The sequence below is a fragment of the Aotus nancymaae genome, unplaced genomic scaffold (assembly GCF_030222135.1).
Source record: "Aotus nancymaae isolate 86718 unplaced genomic scaffold, 86718_ANA_hifiasm-v0.15.2.pri h1tg000032l_0, whole genome shotgun sequence".
Lineage (NCBI taxonomy): Eukaryota > Metazoa > Chordata > Mammalia > Primates > Aotidae > Aotus > Aotus nancymaae.
In genome coordinates, this window is record NW_026988445.1 from 14157091 (window position 1) to 14177008 (window position 19918).

Sequence of the window (19918 nt, forward strand, 5' to 3'; positions counted from 1 at the left end):
CCCAAATAATTTCTTGTCTTTTTAATAGAGACAGGGTTTCACCATGTTGGTCAGGCTGGTCTCGAACTCCTGACCTCAGATGATCTGCCTGCCTCAGCCTCCCAAAGTGCTAGGATTACAGGCGTGAGCCACTGTTCCAGCCTGTATGCCTGCTCTCTTATCCTCTCCTCCTATATTATTCGGTAACAAATACTAGATATCATACAATGTTATCCATACACATAACTGTGTGTACCTCTAAAAAATAAGAATCTCTCTTTTAAAATGTAACAATAGTATCATACTACAAATTTCCTAACATCACATGGGTAGTAACAGTTCAAGTTTCCACTTATTTCAGCATATCAAAAAACTTGTTAAACTGAATCATGATAGCTATAAGAATGATTTATCTTTTTTGTTTGTTTGTTTTTGAGACAGTGTCTCACTCTGTTGTCCAGGCTGGAGTGCAATGGCATGATCTCAGCTTATTACAACCTCTACCTCCTGGGCTCAAACAATCCTCCCACTTCGCACCCTAATTTTTTAATTTTTTTGTAGAGATGGGGTTTTGGCACGTGGTCCAAGCTGGTCTCAAACTCCGGGGCTCATGCTATCCACCCACCATGGCCTCCCAAACTACTGGAATTACAGGCATGAACTAGCAGGCCCAGCCCAATATGTCTTTTAAGTCTATTTTATGTATACGTTCCCTGCAACACCTTTTTCTTTTGACTTGAAGAATGTAGGTTGTCCTGCAGAGTTTTCTGCATTATGAATTTTTGCCTTCATTTCTGGAAGGCATTTTTGCTGTAAATAACATTCTAAGTTGGCAGCTATTTTACTTTAGCACTTTTAAGATGTTCTTTGAATTCCATTTTTAGTTTTGTTGTTGGGAAGTCAGTTTTCAGTTGAACTTTTACTTCTTTGAACATAATGTGTCTTTCTTCTCTGGTTGCTCTTAGAATTTTATGTTGCTTGGTTTCTGGCAGTTTTTCTAGGATTTTTCTAAGTGGGGTCTGATTTCTATTAATTATTTCACTTTTAGGGTTTGTGGTATTTCTTGAATTTGTGGTTAATTGTTTCTCATAGGTTTGGAAAAATTCTGGGCTATAAACACTCTTCAAGTACTACACTACCACCATCTCTCTCTTCTTGCCTTTTGGGAAACCAATTGTTTGTATGTTACAGCTTTTCATCATATCCTCTATGTCTTATATCCTCTTTTCTATATTTTCTATTCTTTTTAATCCCTGACGACACTTTAGTCTAAATTTTTTTTTAAAGATATGCAGTCCTTTTCTTTGTTTCTCTCCAATATGTTGTTAAAACGTTCCATTATTTTGGTTATTTTTTGCTCCTAGAAATTCTATTTGACAGTTTTGTATAGATTCTAGTTGTTCACTGAAATTCTTCATATATTTACTTTCTTGAACATTATCACACAATTATTTTAAAGTCCGTTCAAAAATTTCATTCTGGGAACTCCTGTGGGACTGTTTCTACTGACTGGTTTTCATTTTCCCTTTTTAATTTTGTTTTTGCTGTTGAATTTTTCTCCTGGTTTTAAATGATTTGGTTGTGTTTGCTGATATACCTGGTAATTTTTTACTGCATGCCACCCATTGTGTATAAAAATTTTACATAATTTGAGGCTCTGGATAATATCTTCCTCCAGAGAGTATTTACTTTTACTTTTAGCAGGCAATCAGAGTAAAGATAGATCAAGGATTGAAATACTGAGAGGTTGGGTTTCAGTCACTGAGGACTCATCTTTCTGACTCAACCTTTCTCCTAAAATGTAGCCTTTCAATGGGTTCAACTGAAAGTTTGAATTATTTACTAAGGATCCTGTAACTTGATAGGCAATGTACTTCCGTTTTTCTCTCTCCAGCCTTGTAAAACTGTGGAATACCATGTTCAGCTTCCTAGATTCTGAGGTTTTTCTGCTTTCATATCTGCAAATGCCTGAAGAGGAAAAGTGGCACTAAAAGTTGGGCTCACTGCTCTGTACTACTCTTCCCTTTAAGATCTTGGCCAGTAAAGTCCTGGTTTCCTTGTTGTCACTCCAATGATGTCCTACAGATGAAAACTGTAAGTGGTATTCGTATAGTATTATTTTTAAAATCCAGCTTTATCGCTCTTCTTGGTGAGGGTATGATGTAAGCTAATCTGTCAAAGAAGCAAAAAGTTCTTGCTTTAAGTTTTTAGAAAATTCACGAAAAAGGCTGGGCGAGGTGGCTCATGTCTATAATCCCAACACTTTGAGAGGCTGAGGTAGGCAGATCACTTGATGTCAGGAATTCAAGACCAGCTTGGCCAACATGGTGAAACCCCGTCTCTACTAAAAATAAAAATATTAGACATGCGTGGTAACATGTGCCTGTAATCCCAGCTACTTGGAAGGCTGAGGCAGGAGAATCACTTGAGCCCAGGAGGCAGAGGTTGCAATGAGCCGAGATCACGCCACTGCACTCCAGCCTGGGTGGCAGAGTGAGACTTCATATCAAAAACAAAACAAAACAAACAAAAAATTTACGAAAAAACATTTGCATACTATTTTATTCTATTTCATAGCTACCTTTTTTTTTTTTAACTGATTAATGGTCCCATCTGCTATTTATTACTGTTCCTTTCTTCCTTTTTGGTATGTCTGTAGAGATACTCTGCTAGTTTTTTCTTGATTACTAAACTTTCATGAAGGTGAGTTGCTTCTAGAGGATCTATTTATAGGATTTTAAGAATAAAAGAGCTATGTGATTGTCAACTTGACTGGGCCACAAGTTGCCTATACATTGGGTCAAACATTATTCTGGGTAGGTCTGTGAGGGTGTCTCTGGATAAGATAACATATGAATTTGCAGACTGAGAAGATGGCCCTCCCTAATGTGGGTGAGCCCCAAGTGATCAACTGAAGGTCTGAGCAGAACAAAAAGGCTGACTGCACCAAGAGTAGGAGGGAACATCAGTTTCTCCTGCTTTCAGACCTGAAATGAGACAGAAGTTTTTCCTGATTGTTAAGCCTGCCAAGCTTTGGGACTGGAACTACAAAATACACTCTCCTGGATCTCCAGCTTGCCAAATGCACATCTTGGGACTTGTCATTGTCAACCTCTATAATCACTTGAGCCAATTCCTTATAATCTCCCCTGTTTCCAAAACACATAATACATACACCCCACCTCTGCCCCCAACACACACTCACTCTATTGGTTCTGTTTCTCTGTGGAACCCTAACTAATACAGGCCACAACCACGTTCTAAGTCAAGGATTTGCAAATCTTTCCAGTAAAGAACTGGACAGCAAGTATTTTCACCTCTGTGGGCCACATAAGATCTCAAATCATCATCATCTTCTTTGTAAAAATTGCCATTTAAAAATGTAAAAATCATTTTTAGTATGCGGTTCAGACAAAAACAATCCAGGAGCTAGATTTGGCCAGAGGCCATAGTTTGCCAACTCTCAATTTTAAGTTATTAGGAATTCTACTAATGACACAGGATTTTATTGGTGTGCATTTTTAACCTATATTTCTGTGCAGAGATAGGCAATTTTGGCACAAATCACAAAGCAAAATTTCATTTCTTCTCCTCTGGCAAAAACAAACAAACAAACAAAAATTGTTTTATGCATACACAGTTTGTCTGTAATTCCCCATTTAATCCTACCTCCAACCTCCTTGTTTTCCCAAAAGGAAATGAGTTTCAGGGAAGCCATCACTGCTAGCACACACTGACTTACCTATTGCAAGCAAGACATTCAAGTTTTGTACCCTCAGAAGCCATTCGCTTCTGAAAATGTAATTTTACCAGTTTTTTGGTTTTTTTTTTAAATGGTTTTACTGAGGTATGATTTATATAACATAAAATTCACCCATTCTAAGTGTATAGCTGAGTGATTTTTAGCAAATTTAAACAGTTGTACAGTGATTACTACAATCCAGTTTTGGAACACTTCTAATACTCAAGAAATATCCTCATGCTTATTTACAATTGATCTTGGTCTCCAACCTGAATTCTAGGTATCACTGATCTGCTTTCTGTGTTAGTAGTTTTGCATTTTCTGAAATCTTATATCAGTGAAATAACAGAATATGCAGTCTTTTGTACTGGACTTCTTTCACTTATATTATTGAAGTTAAACCACCATAATGTTGCATGTATCTGAAGTTCACTCCTTTTTACTGCTGAGCGGTATTCTAGTATATGGGTATGGTATACTTTGTTTATCCATGCACCATTGGTAAACATTTGTATTGTTTCCAGTTGTTTACTATTCTGAGAATATGATGCTATGAAAATTCATATATAAGTGTTAAAGGGACTATACTTTCAATTCTTTTCAGTAAATAGGATAATTGTCAGGTTATATATTAAATATATGTTTAACTTTGAGAATTTTTGGAACTATTTTCCACGGGGGCTATGCCATTTTATACTTCTATGAGCAGTGTGTAAGTTTTAGTTCCTTCATATCTTTGCCAATAGTTGATAAGGTCACTCCAATGGAATTTATTTATTTATTTATACTATACTTTTAAGTTCTGGGGTAAATGTGCAGAACGTGCAGGTTTGTTACATAGGTATACATGTGCCATGGTGGTTCTTGAGGGTATACAGCAGTATCTGGCTGATTGTTAAGTGGTTTTAAGTGCTATTTCCCTAATGACGAACATCTTTTCATGTGCTTGTTATTCATGTATCATCTTTTATGAAATGTCTATTCAATTTTGTTACCCATTAAAAAACTGAGTTGTTTATATTCTCTACTGTTGAAGTATAAGAGGTTTTTTTCCTTTTTTTTTTTTTTTTTTTGAGACAGGGTCTAACTCTGTACAGTGGTGTCATCTTGACTCACTGCAGCCTTGACTTCCTGGGCTCACATAAATCCTCCTGTTTCAGTCTCCCAGACAGCTGGGACTACAGGCATGGGCCACCACACCCAGCTAATATTTAAATTTTTTTTTGGTAGAGATAAGGTCTCACTATATTTCCTAGACTGATCTTGAACTCCTGGGCTCAAGTGATCCTCATGCATCAGACTCCCAAAGTGCTGGGATTATAGGTGTGAACCACCATGTCCAGCATTAAGAGTTCTTTAGATAGTATGAATACATGTATTTTTTCAGATAAATTACTTAGAAATATCTCCTCCCTGTGCATGTCTTTTCATTTTCTTAATGTTTTTTAAATTTTGATGTTCAATTTATCATTAGTTTTCTTTCATGCACTGTGCTTTTTAATGTCATTATCTTGACATTTTTAACCCCAAATTACAAATATTTTCTTCCATGCTTACCTGTTATATTTCAGATTGTGATCCACTTTGAGTTAATTTTTGTATAAGGTATGAGGTAAGGATCCAAGTTCATTTTTTTTTCACATTTGGATATCCAACTGTTCCAGCACTATATGAAAAAATTATCCTTTTTCCATTGAATTGCCTTGGCACTTTTGTAGCAAATCAACTGACCATAAATGTGCGAGCTTATTTTTAGACTCTTTATTATGTTTCATTATGCCAGTACTATACCTTTTTGATTACTGCATATTTATAGCAAGTATTCAAATTACATAATGTTAATCCTCCAACTTCTAGCTTTACTCAAAATATTTGAAATATTCTTGGTCTTTTCTATTCCTCTGTAAGTTTAAGGGTAAGCTTGTGAATTTCAACAAAAAGCCTACCAGAATTTTGATAGAGATGTCCCAGAACCTACAGATCAATTTGGAGAGAACTGCTATTCCAACAATGTTGAGGCTTCCAACCATTAACATAGTTTATCTCTCCATTTGTTCAGCTATTCCTTAATTTATCTTAGCAGTGTTTTGTAGCTGTCATCTTCCTCTGGTTAACTCCAAGACTTCTGAAATGGTTGTTTTTGACAACTGCATTTGCTTTTTAATATTTTATTTTGAGAAGATTAATCAATCTCTTCATATTAGCATAGTCAGAAGTCCACCAGCTGTTTTTGAGAGTTGCAGATGCAGCATCTTCTCTTCATTAATTCCTGCACTAATATCCATTTTGGATTACCATTATTTTTGACAGCCCTTCTACATTTGTGGTTGGGGTTTCAGTTGGAGATTTGCAAGAGAAGGAGGAAAATGCAAACTCTGCACTGCCATATTACAACGATAAGTAGTTTTCAATAGATTGCTTACTTTATTTGGAATTGGTCAGAAAAAAGTTAATCTTTGCATTATTACCAAATAAAAGCATGGATTCTCGAGCCTGACTACCTGTACTCAAATCCTAATTCTATTCTTGTGATTGGGAAAGTAGTTTAACTCTTCTTTGACTTAGTTTCCTGATCTATAAAATGGCAAGAACAGAAAGGTATACTTTAGAGCGTTATTGTGAGAATTAAATGAGTTTTATGAAGTAACTCAGAAGATGACCTACATACAGTAAATTTTAAGTATTAGTTCATTTTTCATGTTTGAAAATGAGGTTTTACTATTTGTACACTGACACATCTGACTTACAATACTGCACAAGAATATGAAAAAATGCTCTCATAACATTTTAAGTGAAAAGACAGATTAGTAAGTGGATTGTATGTATGACTGCAATTATGTAATAATAAGGATATAAGCAAAACCTGGAAAGGAACATAGAAAATTAAGATACCTGTTCTGTGGTGACGAGATTATGGGTAACTTTCATGTTAAGTATTTTCCACATTTTTTGGAAATAACATTTTAAAAACATACAAATTATAACTTTTCTTACTGTAAACAATTAATTTTACTCACTGGCATAAATGGCTAATTTTTAAAAATTTATGAGATTGAACAAGAAAAAAATATACATATATTAAGACACACACACATATTTTGTTTTTGAGAAGGACTCTTCGCTCTGTCGCCTAGTCTGGAGAGCAGTGGCGTGATCTCAGCTCACTGCTACCTCTACCTCCCGGGTTCAAGTGATTCTCCTTCCTCAGCCTCCTGAATAGCTGGACTACAGGCATGTGCCACCAGACCCGTTTAATTTTTATATTTTCAGTAGAGATAGGGTTTCTCCGTGTTGGCCAGGCTGATTTCGAACTCCCAACCTCAGGTGATCTGTTCACCTCGGCCTCACAAAATGCTGGGATTACAGGCTTGAGCCACCATGCATGGCCTGCAATGAATTATCTTTTAATAAAATGTAGGGCTTATAAGACTTATAAAAATGTCATCTAATTTTTAAAAATTTCTTTAAATGTTTTTATTTTTGGAGTTTAAAAGTGTGAAAATCTATAATATATATTTTTCAAAATTAACCTAATAATTACTTTTTGACTTCTATATCTACAATTCTGTCAAGAAGAAATCTAGTCTGCTTCAAGCTGGTTCCCAATGGAACAGTTGGTGTAGCAATGGCAAATGCTTCTGTGGTTATAACTTGGGGAAAAGACACACTTCAAACCAAACTGGAAAATGAAAAAATGGAAAGTGAAGATGTACAGTGAAGTTGAGTTTATCATTACTGAGATGGACTGAGAATTAAAAAGGGGGAGGCAGACTGAGAATTAAGAAGAGAGAGAAGGAAAAATTGAATAAATGTTTGAGAAATAGAGCAGAGGTTCAAATGGAAATACAGATACGAGATTTCCCCCATTTCTCCAGGAATAAATCAAGGAAGCTTCACTTTGTATACTAGGCCTAAGTATGTCCCTTTCTCATGGATGTATTAGACTGTAACACAATTTTAATCAAATGAGAATATTTGAAATATTCTCTCTAAATAGATATTTTGGATAAACTCAGCAGAAAATGTACGGCTAACAAGAAATTAAACCAATAATTGAATGTAAAAATTTGATCTACATTTAATTTATTTTCCAATAAAATTTTTCTTAAAATGTAATAACATGTTTTAGTAGGTAGTTTGCTTAGAAATTATACATAAAGTGGCTTTATAGAGCTATTTTTTTTTTTAACCCCAAGGTAACTCATCAGATTCTTAAAATTCTGTCTTATAGGCCAAAAGGACATTAAATTTTTAAATCAAATTAGTCAACACATAAAATTACAATTATGTGACCTGCTTGGATAAAGTTCAAATATTGGTAGTCTATTTCAGTGGAAATAACTGTTATACAATAAAGTTCATGCACTATTCATGGCTTTAAAAATCAGTTTTTATTACTTACTAGTCAGCCACTTTCTACAATATTTGCATATGTTAGCTTTATAAGACTTTATGAAGAGTATTCTTTCTCAAGTAGTTTTCAACTAGACAGTCATTTTTTTAAAGGCTTAGAAAACAAGCAGTCATTTAAAAATGTTTTAAATACTTATTTAGCATTTTAAATGCTAAATAATCATGGTAAAAATAGAGAAGTACAGAGCTATACGGAAAACAAAATGGAGGAGTCTCTATTTTACAAGTCATGGTCTTTCAGTCTATTACTGAAATAACTAATAATTGAACATATTTTTATTGGCAGAAAATGCAATTATCCAGCCCTTCTTATTTAAATGTAAGTAGAATTATTAAAAATTCTGGGCTGGGCACAGTGGCTCACATGGCCAGGCGAGGTGGGTCATGCCTATAATCTCAGCACTTTGGGAGGCAGAAGCAAGCAGATTGATTGAGGTCAGAGTTCTAGACCAGCCTGGCTAACACAGTGAAATCCTGTCTCTACTAAAAATATAAATATTAGCCAGGTGTGGTGGTGTGCACCTGTAGTCCCAGCTACTCAGGAGGCTGAGGCAGGAGAACTGTTTGAACCTAGGAGGCGGAGGTTACAGTGGGCAGAGATTGTGCCACTGCACTCCAGCCTGGGCAACAGAGTGAGACTCTATCAAAACAAACAAACTTCTGGTTAATATCAGGATTTTTACAATTGCTTGTTAGGAATTAGCACAAGAAATGCAGAATGGTGGCAATTTCAGATACTAAGTGGAAAAATAATTCCTTTAAGAATTTGAGATTTTGTTCATGGATATGGCTACTTCTCAGTTCAGTACATGATTCTGTATTCAAGCTAGAAATTAGGCTGAGGTGGTTTCTTTAGATTATCACCTACCCCTGGTATCATTTCTAGCTATTATGAGTTCTCCTTTGTGACCGTGGATCAGCTGTTAAAATTTCTCCAAGTTTGGCCTCGTTATCCCTGTTCCTGCCAAGGGCCAGCCTTAACTTGGCCTGAACTTACCCATCCACAACAGGGTAATTATGAATAAATGAAAGAAAAGACTAAGAAAGAGAAAAGATGGTGATATGACTTCAGTGTTGGTCTCCTCCAAATCTCAGGTTGAAATGTGATTCTCAATGTTGGATGTGGGGTCTGGTGGGAGGTGACTGGATCATGGGGGCAGGCCGTTTATGAATGGTTTAGCACTATCCCCTTGATGATAAGTGAATTCTCAGTGAGATCTGGTTGTTCAAAAGTGTTTGCATCTCCCCAGTCTCTCCTGTGCCCTTTCACCTTTTGCCATGATTAAAAGCTTCCTGAGACTCTCACCAGAAGCAGATGCTGACACCACACTTCCTGTATGGCCTGCAGAACCATAAGCCAAAATAAATCCATTTTCTTTGTAAATTATCCAGTCTCAGGTATTCCTTTATAGCAACCCAAAAATGGACTAATAAGAATGGAATGTGAAAAAATAACAGAGGCTCCAAAAATAAATGGGACAAGCAAAACTGTCTCTTCAGAAGACTCCTATCAGATTGTCGTAACAAAGAATTGTGTATATCATACAAGGAACATAATTCATGAGAAAGACTATCAAACAAAAATGTATGCCAAATATAAAGTTATACCCACAATTCCTGTCAGTGTTGAACATCTAGCATGTACTCAATTAATATGAGACTAAAAAACTCACCTTATCAAGTTCACTTGTCAGCTTTTTATTTTCTTCAGTTAACAACACTTTTTCTCGCTCATACTGTTGTTTGAACTCACTTTCAAATTCTTCCCTTTCACTTTGACTAACACAATTCAAAACATAAAAGGGAAAAAAAGAGAATTAAAGGTCAACTGAAAACTTGAATCATTTTTCCAATAATCATAGAAAACATAAATAAATGTCAGATTGAACTGCAGAAATACTGTCCCCATAGAATTCAGCTTGATTATATGCAATGACAGGCCTGGTGAAAGCACTTTCCAGGAATTTATATTATGATAATACTGATTTGTTTATTGATTCATTTAACAAATATTTATGGAGTGCTTACTAGCTGCCAAAGAATTATTGTATGTCTTGACAGCTACTACTGTCATGGAGCTTATATTCTGGTAGAGGTAGACTGCTAATGAATAGTGAGGAAAATGAACTAATTTCAGATAAGTGCTAAATCATATATATATATTTATATATATGGTAATGCAATAAATAGTATTTGGGAGAGGGTGGCTACTTTAGATTATATAGTCAGAGAAGGTCTCATCAAGGTTGATAAAGTATCAAAATGAAAATAATAATTGCCATCTGCTTCACATTCATCTTGTTCTATCCAAAGGCAAATTAGTTTAAGACCAAATTAGACACTTTTCTTTGTGTATTTCCACCACAGTATTCTTACAAAATACAAAGTTGCTAAGCCCTTATTTAATATTAGGCCAGAGTCAATTCCTAGTGTTATCAATTTGATTAATAGTATTCCAAACATTTTATTCATAATTAGAATTTATATCTGGGTTCAGAAATTTAAATAATTTCAGTTTTATAGAAAAGTTACAAGAATAGTACAAAGAGTTCCCGTATTCTCTTAACTCAGATTCCCCAATTATTAATATTTTACTACATTTTCTCCATTACTGTGTATGTACTGATTTCATCAGTGTTCCTCAGAACTACTGAGAAGCAGCTAGCTGCAGATATTGTGCCTTATTACCCCTAAATACCCCAGTTTATATCTCTCGAAGTCCAAGGACACTCTGCCATAACCACTCATAACCACTAAGCACTCCTCTCAATTTAAAAAAATCAGTATTACTAGAATCAACATTACTTGAACACTATCATCTGAATTCACAGACCCAATTCAAGTTATCCCAACAATGTCTCCTTTTCTTATGTAGTCCAGATCCAACTGAGAAACATGAGTTACATTTAGTAGTCATGTCTCTACATTTCCTTTGGTCTAGAACAATTCTTCAGTCTTCCCTCTCTTACAACAGTTTTATAAAGGTATAGGTCTCTAATTGTGTACAGTGACACTCAACCTGGGGCCATCTGAGGTTTATTACTATTCTCAAAGAATTCATTTTTAGCTGGAATTCTACAAGAACAATGTTTCTTGGTGGATCCCATCAGAAGGTGTAAAATGATCTGCACAATACTGACCAAACCTCTTAGGCTAAGAGTGTGGATTCAGAATGAGTGGAGCCCCTGAGAAAGAAAATAAACTTTTTATCTGAGAAATGTGAACCCCTTTAAATTAGCAGGGCCAGAGAGGCAATGAAATGTGACTATAGTAACATTTCATTCCCCCACCTGAGCTATCTACCAGCTATGTGAACTCCAGACTGAGTGTCACCAATAGCTATAAATTAACCCAACAATGCCGTATTCTGGACACCATAACTCATACCCTATAGTTCAATAATGTACAGCCAATCATTAATCAATGTTATTTCTGCAAACCAATGAGAATTCGTGACAAAAGACTTTTGTAATTCCCCCCTCTCCTGATTTGTCTCTCTAAAAACCTGAGCCTCTTTTTTGTTCTCTAGAGTACTTCTTTGTGTTTCCTGGGCTGCAGTCCTCAACCTTGGCCCAAATAAACTCTATATTAATTTTGCCTCAGTTTCTGTCTTTTGGACAACATATTGGAACCTTTGGGCAGCAAAAGACAGTGCTGAGAACTCTGAACCCTCATATCCCTTCAAACTCTGCAGGTAGAAGCAATCTCATCCCTCTCCCCACAGCAGCTATAACCTGAGGCAACCACCGTTTTTGCATAAATCATTCATTAACTTCACCTGAAACAGTTACCGCAAAAAGGGAGGCCAAGTATCTTTAACACCTGCCCAATCATTTGTCATTGTCTTCAGGCCTAAGATGACAGTTAAGATCACAGCAGAGACTAGATATAAAAGCAATGAAGGTGTTAAAGGATTTGGCCAATTTATATTGGAAGGAGTATGGGTAGCATACAGAAATGAATTCTAAGAGCTGAAAAAGAAAATAAATCTGAGGAATGTGAGACCATTTAAACTATCTGGTCCAGAGAGGTATTTAAAATGTGAAAGCAGTCACCATCTCACTCCCACCTTGAGCTAAATAATCACCTCTTGAGGCCACTTGCTATGTGGGCTCTAAACTGATGACAAGTATGTCATAAAATGCCATACACTGGACACCATGACTCATACTCTATAGTTGAACAATGAATAGCCAATCACTAATCAATGTTATTTTGTAAACCAATGAAAATTTCTGTCAAACAACTTGGTATCAGCCCAGTTCCTGTCTCCTTTTGCCTTTAAAAACCTATTTGTAACAAAGACCTAATGGAGCATTCCTCAAGGTAACCTGGAAATAAGTCCCTGGCAGCTGTCCTCACTTTGGCTCAAGCAAACTCTTTAAATATATCCTATGCCTCAGCTTCTTCCTTCAGGTCAGCAGAATGTTACCCCAAGGTGGGTAAATAAAAAATTAAATACTGCTGAATTTATCAAATGCACATACTCATCTAGGATTTGTGGTTTAATGTGTTGACTAAATATTCAGGTGTAGTTTTTCACTACTAGGCTGAGTAACTAAAGCTTTGACTTTGGACCCAAAAGTGGCCTACAGACAATTAGTTCGAGATATGTGACTTACCTGGCATAAAGAGTCTACTGGCTTAGGCAGATGAGAATGTTAGAGTGGACCTATTATGTGCAACCTGTTCAGCCACCCACAAAGCCACCCGCTTCAGAACACCCAGAAAGCACTCCTTTCACTAAGGCATTAATAAATACATCAGTGAGAGGGCATGCTAGCAGCCTGGAGAAACACTATGGTAGCTGTCCTCAGATGACAGTCTGCAAATGACAGCGGAAAATACCAGAATGGAATTGTACTGCCTGATTTCATTGAAAATAACAGTATTCCAGATTGGCTGTCGTACCATCTGCTTTATTTACTTACAGCGTGATGCTTCCAAATCCCAATCCTTTCCCTTAAAAGTCACACTCATTTACTTTTAATGAATTCAATGAATGTATGCTTAATAACACCTATTTGTGTTTCATTTGGAAATCTGAGGAAAACATCTGTGATTTGTAGATTTCCTATGCTCACCTTATTTGACTATGTATAATAATTAAATAAGGTAAAACGAGGAGGTCAGAGAAAGAGGAGGATATATGAACCACAAAATGATTCCTTGTTCTCAACTCTAGATTGTATTAAAAGTTCAATTAAATGTCCAACAGTTCTATCAGTATTTCAGCCCTTCCTTCCTACATCTACATACATACACATTTATTATTTTAATATTACAAAGCTTACTTAAAGTGACAGTTCTATGCGGCATGACTTATTTACCCTCAGAAGTAAACATAGTTTTAATAAAACTTAAAACAATCTTTTAAGGGAAAAAGGAGAATAAGGTTTTTTGTTTGTTTGTTTGTTTTTGAGACAGAGTCTCACTCTGTAGCCCAGGCTGGAGTGGGATGGTGCAATCTCAGATCACTGCAACCTCTGCCTCCCAGGTTCAAGCAATTTTCCAGCTGTAGCTGTGGGACTACAGGCATGCACCACCGCATCTGGCTAATTTTTGTATTTTTAGAAGAGATGGGGTTTTACAATATTGACCAGGCTGGTCTCGAACTCCTGACCTCAGGTGATCTGCCCGCCTCGGCCTCCCAAAATGCTAGGATTACAGACGTGAGCCACTATGCCCTAGCCAGGAATAAGTTTTTGAAGACTGTATTGTTATGTGACAAACAGGCTTATTTCTATAGCAATTTGGTGGATGCTCTAGGATGTTAGCAATAAATGAAATTCCATGTGGATCAGTTCTGGGTAATGTTATATGACTGCTTTCAGGTGAACAAAGAATATAAGTAATGGTTGATGTTAAAAGTGTAATCTTAAAAATCTCCTACATAACATTATTGAAAAGAAATTATAATTTAAATGACAAATTTAAGGAAAATAAACCATCTTCCATCTCCAAGCAAATGTGTCACATCACTATTATCTATAGACAAATGTTAAATTTAGCTATGTTTAGGAAACTTTCCTCCTGACACAGAAGCAACTTCAATAACAAAACACAAAAAAACTGCAAAGACTTTCAGAAAAATAAATACAAAAATAGAGTAAAATTTTCATGTAAGACCATTCTTTTTCCTGTTAGCATTAAACAAGTTTAAGTCTATACCACATTAAAAACAGGCAAACAAACTCTCCCCATACCCTGTGTCACAATTCATTTCCTATTTTCCTTGTCTTCCCATTTGCTGGTAAGTATCTTGAAGCAGTTTCTAAAACCACTTTTTCATCTCTTAGGTGCTCCCCACCACACCAAAATCTGGCTTCTGCCTCCACCATCTCAAGAAAGCTGCTCTCTCAAAACAACACTGGCGGGACTGTGATTACATCTAATCTGCTGGCTGCTTTTAACAGTGTTGTCCATTCTTGCTCTCCTGATACGCTGCTGGCTTTGACTTCAGGGATCCTATGCTCTCCTAGTTTTCAGTCTACACTCCTTTCTTTTCAGCTGCCTTTGTGACTCTTCTGTCCTTCCTGTAAATACCAATGCTCCTCAGTATTGTCTTAGGTGCTGTCTCTTTTCTCTCTACAGATGCTGCCTGACACTGCCTGGTTTTAATTATGTATTCAGCAGATGATCTCTGAATCTACACTTGAAGCTTTTGTGGCCTTCAAACTACTGACTTGACATCTCCACAAAAACGTCTCCCACTGCTAGTTCAATGTGCCCAACTCAACAAGAGAGCTCAACACATAAAAAAGTTCCCACCACCCCTATCTAGCTTCATCTATGCCCATAAACTCTACTCTCTCTTCTGATAGGTTAAAAAAAAAAACAGGATTGAATAAGGCCAATCCCTTCATTATGAACATCCTCAAGTACTTTGCTCTAGTACTTTCCTCCTCCCTGCTGTACCCCGATCATCTATGAGATAATTTCTATCATATTACAAGCATGCTGCTATTTCTTCTATTTTTAAAAAACACACAAACAGAAAAACAATAAAGAGCAAAATAACTTTGAGATAAATTTCTCTTCTAGCTATTACCTGATTTCACTGCTTGTTTGTGTGGTAATTCCAAGTTAACAATAGCTTTACCTGTATGTTCTGTCTCCAACTGCTCTCCTTTCAATCTCTTTTGATCCTACTGTGGGGTCTCTGCCCTGGTTTTTCCACTAAAATTGTTCTTATCAAAGTCATCAATGACCTTCATATTGCTAAACTCAAATGCCATTATTTAGTCCTTATCTCACTTGATTTAGAACTCATTTTATTTGACATGTTGATAGACTTTATATACTTCCTTCACTTGGTTTCCAGTGTTACAGTAGGCAGTCAGGCAGACATAAGCAGGATGGGAAAGACCCCCTCCCTACAACCCCTCAACCAGGAACGTCCAGCAACTATCAGGTGATGGTCAGGTGGTTGTTAAACTGTCTAAAATAATTGGTCACACCTGGTGTCAGGAAAAGGCAGTCTCCCAGTAGATAGACATGCCTGAAACTGGTCATCAGCAGCTTCCCAATAAGATTCAGGAGTTAGGCAAGTGGGCTCAAGCATGGACACTAAGAGGCAAAATGGTGGAGTTAACTGGTGGCATATGACCTTCTTCAGGAGCACATGACTGCTAAGGGAAGAATGCCTCAAGTGAGCATGTGTACAACTTCAGTAAGCACACTGTGCATGCAGCCCCTCCCGAGTGCTGATAGGTCACTGTGCATGCAGACAGCCCACCCCAAGGGAAGAATCAGAGAGGGGATGCAACCCCACAGAAGCATGTCAATGAATAAAACACCAAGTCAAAGGTTAAACCATGCACTTGAATCTCAAGTCACCCACTTGGCCCAATTCCCAGTGTACTTTGCTTCCTTTTATTCCTGTAACAAAACTTTTTGACAAACTTTCACTCTTGTTCTAAAACTTGTCTAGGTCTTTCTCTGTCTTATGCTCCTTGGTCAAATTCTTTATTCTAAGGAGGCAAGAACTGAGATTGCTGCAAACACATACGGATTCGCCGCTGTTAACATCAGGACACTAAATTTGCCTGTTTTTATCCTGTCATTCTCACTGCCCTTTCTCTATCCACTTTGCTGGTTCCTCCTCATCTCTCGACTTCTAAAAATCGGAGTACCCCAAGGCTCAGTTCTAGGAATTTTTTTCTATCTATACCCATTCACTAAGTGTTTTCATACAGTCTCAGAGCTTTAAATGTCATGCATTTCCATGATAAACATTCCCAGGATTTTACCACCAGCTCCAAAATCCAGGCTGGTCTATACATCAGCCTATTTGACATCTCCAACTGAATGTCTAATAAGCATCTCAACTGTAACTCTTTAAAATGAGCTGTTTATGAAAGTCATGTTGGAGGAAAAAATGTGCCCTTGATAATACTCTCAATTCCAAACTTCTTGGACCAAAAACCTTAGTATCATCCTTGGGTCTTCTTTTTTCTCCCTCATCCCATATCTAGTCCATCAATACATCACTATCTTCACCTTTAAAGACTATTAAAATTCAAACTCTTCTTATCCCTTATCTACCCTAGACCAAAGCCACTGTCATTTTCTGCTTGGAATACTTCAATCATCTTCTAAGTGGTCTCATTGCTTTTGCTCTTACCTAATTCAGACTACTCTTAACCTAATAGTCAGAGTGATCCTGTTAAAACATAAATCAGGACTTGTCGCTTTTCTGCTCAGAATCCTACAATACAGTCATGTATTGCGTAATGACATTTTAATCAACTATGGACTGCCATTAGTTATGGACTAATACATTAGTCCATAACTGCATACATTTTTCAACTTTATTAAATGTTATGGGAACACCATATATACAACAGTGTTCCCATAAGATTATAACAGTTGAAAAATTCCTATCACCTAGTGATATTATAACTGTTTTATGACAGTAAATGTAAAGCATTACTCACGTGTTATGTGGTGATGTCAGTGTAAACAAACCTACCATGCTGCCAGCAGTATAAAAGTATAGCACATACAATTATGTACAGTACATAATACTTGATAATAATAAATGACTATGTTACTGGTGTACATATTTATTATACTTCTTATCGTTATTTTAAAGTGTACGTCTTCTACTTAATATTTTTTTAAAAGTTAACTGTAAAACAACCTCAGGTAGGTCCTTCAGGAAGTATTCCCTAAGATGGCATTACTGGCTTAGGAAATGACAATTCCATATGTGTAACTGCCCCTGAAGACCTTCTAGTTGTGACTCGCCCAGACCAACTTCCAGTCCTGTAAGTTTCATTCGTGGTAAGTGCCCTATACAAGTGTACCTTTTTTTTGTTTTTAATCTTGTATACCATATTTTTACTGAACCTTTTCTATATTTAGATATGTTCAGATACACAAATACCATTATATTAAATATTAAAATTGACTACAGTATTCAGTAACATGCTACACAGGTTTACTACTGAGGAGCAATAGGTTACACCATATAGCCTAGGTGTGTAGAAGGCTATACCATCAAGGTTTGTGTAAGTATACTTTATGGTGTTTGCACAATGGCAAAATCACCTAACAATACCTTTCTCAGAACATATCCCTGGTGTTAAGCAATGCATGACTGTAATTCCCTGCAACAGTTTTACTCAGAATAAGAAACTATACATCCACTAAATATGACTTACAAGGCTTTACATGACGTGGACCCCGTTACCTCTCTCACTTGTCTCTACTATTCTCCCTTTATTCTACTTGAGCCACACTGGCCTCCTCACTATTTTGTAAAAAGCTTATTTTTCTCCATGTAGAATGCTCTTCTCATATATCTCTTCCTTTTTTAGTCTTTAACTGAGAAATCAATCACCTTCTCAGCATAATTTTCTCTGGCTATCCCATATTTATGTAATTTAATCCTCCCCCAAATGCTTTATAGCCCCTATTCTCTGTTAAATTTTTTTGTGTTTAGCATTTATCATTATCTAACATATTTTGTTTTATTTATAGAAAGTTCTATAGGACAGGAATCTTTTTTCATTGCTATTTTCTTTTGTACCAGTGCCTACAACAGTACATCACACATAGTAGGTTAAAAAATATCACTGAATGAATAAATGCACCAAATTGAATAAACTCGGGCTTCCAATATAAGTTGAGAATGACAATAACATATATTCAGTTGCCTGAAATCTAGAAAGCTGAGTATAACTGGTCATTTCTCCGGCATCCTCATTTCTCACTGCTGCTTATTATGTTCTCCAGGCTCTATCTTCTCACTAGATGGAATCCATTCACTTCTCTCCATCTTCACCATCACCACTTGAGGCCCACACCTCATCTCTCGCAGCTGCTCCTCCCAGTTCACTCTCCACACAGTAGCAAGAGTGGTCATTAAAAAATGTAAATATAATCATGTCACTTTCCTTCAATGACATGAGGATAATGTGCAAATGCGTTGTACTCTGTCATATTTTGCCTCTATTTTACTTTCCAGCCTCACTTCTCACCACTCCCATCTTTCTATTTATGCTTCAGTCACAGTAAACAGCTTTCATTTTCTGAATGTGGCATGTCCCCCTTTTCCTTTAGATCTTAGCACATTCTGCCTGGACACTCCTTCCCAGCTACTTCTTTCTTACTAATTATATCTCAGCTTAGAAGTGTTTTTTTTCTTTTGTTTTGGTAGAGACAGGGGTTCACTATGTTGCCGAGGCTGAACTTGAACTCTGGGCTCAATTGAGCCTCCTGCCTCAGCCTTCTTTACCAGCTCAGACTACAGGTGTGTGTGCCATCATGCCCAGCTAGAAGTAATTTTGTTCAGAAAGCTTAGATGTACCGAAGTTATCTTTTGAGGCTTCCCTATATGTGCTGCTATGCTTATCATCCCATTCGCTTTTCTATCATGTTGTATTATAATTTTCCATTTGCCAATCTTGACTTTGGTCTCCTTTAGGTCCAGGATATGTTTATTGTCTATGTATCTACAATGCTTATATAACAGATACTCAATAAATAATTACTGTATAGTAAGTAATGTGATTCTTACCTTTCTCTCCTGGTTTTTTCCAATTTGTCTTTTAAAATCATAATTTCTTTGTTGAGAGCAAGTTGCTGACCTTCTGAATCATGTAGTTCTTTCTTAAGATTTTTTATTTCATTTGCATGTATTCCTTCTCTTTTAGATAATTCTTCTTCATAAAAGATACTTTTCTTTTCCAAATCAGTCTTTAGTTTGGTTATCTCTTGCTGATGTTCTATGCTGCACACTCCTGGTGAGTAACTAATTTGTTTTTGCTATAAAAGTAATAACAAAAGACTAGTTCAGCTACAAGAATAACAAAATATTAAATAACTTCTTCCTATGAGTATTCATATAACTGCATTTTTTGTACATCCTAACAAAAATAAAATTCTGTATTAAGTCTACCAACTTTTTGTTTGATATATATTGCAAATATTTTCCTCAGTTTACATTCCTTAATACTCTGTCTTTGTTATTATTTTTAAAAAGTCTTCTTCACACAAAGATTACATATTTATTCAAATTTCTGGCTGGGACTTACATGATTTCTTGCTTTACATTTAAATTTCTAATTTCTTTAGAATTATTGTTGGTGTATGGAGTGAGAGAAAAATTTAACTGCATCCTAAATCTGATGAAGAACTGATAAAAAGTTTTAAGCACATCTGTGTCTTAAAAAAATTAAAATGGGCAAAGGAGTGGTAGAATAAAATGTACAAAAATAAAGACAGAAAGCTTTTGCAATAGTCCCATGAGAAAGGGCAAGGTCTAAACTAACATCT

The 19918-nt window shown here is 36.2% G+C and overlaps 1 protein-coding gene across 21 annotated transcripts in view; it reads right to left on the bottom strand.

The window, feature by feature from the left end:
* Positions 1-19918, bottom strand: part of CDC42BPA (CDC42 binding protein kinase alpha) — a 331128-nt gene that overhangs the window by 93539 nt on the left and 217671 nt on the right. For all 21 annotated transcript variants that reach the window (XM_012459841.3, XM_012459835.3, XM_012459840.3 and 18 more), the window contains 2 exons: positions 19161-19408; positions 9808-9913 (listed from right to left, as the gene is read on the bottom strand). In XM_012459841.3, coding sequence (XP_012315264.1) covers positions 9808-9913; positions 19161-19408 — 354 coding nt within the window. The remainder of the gene's footprint in view (positions 1-9807; positions 9914-19160; positions 19409-19918) is intronic.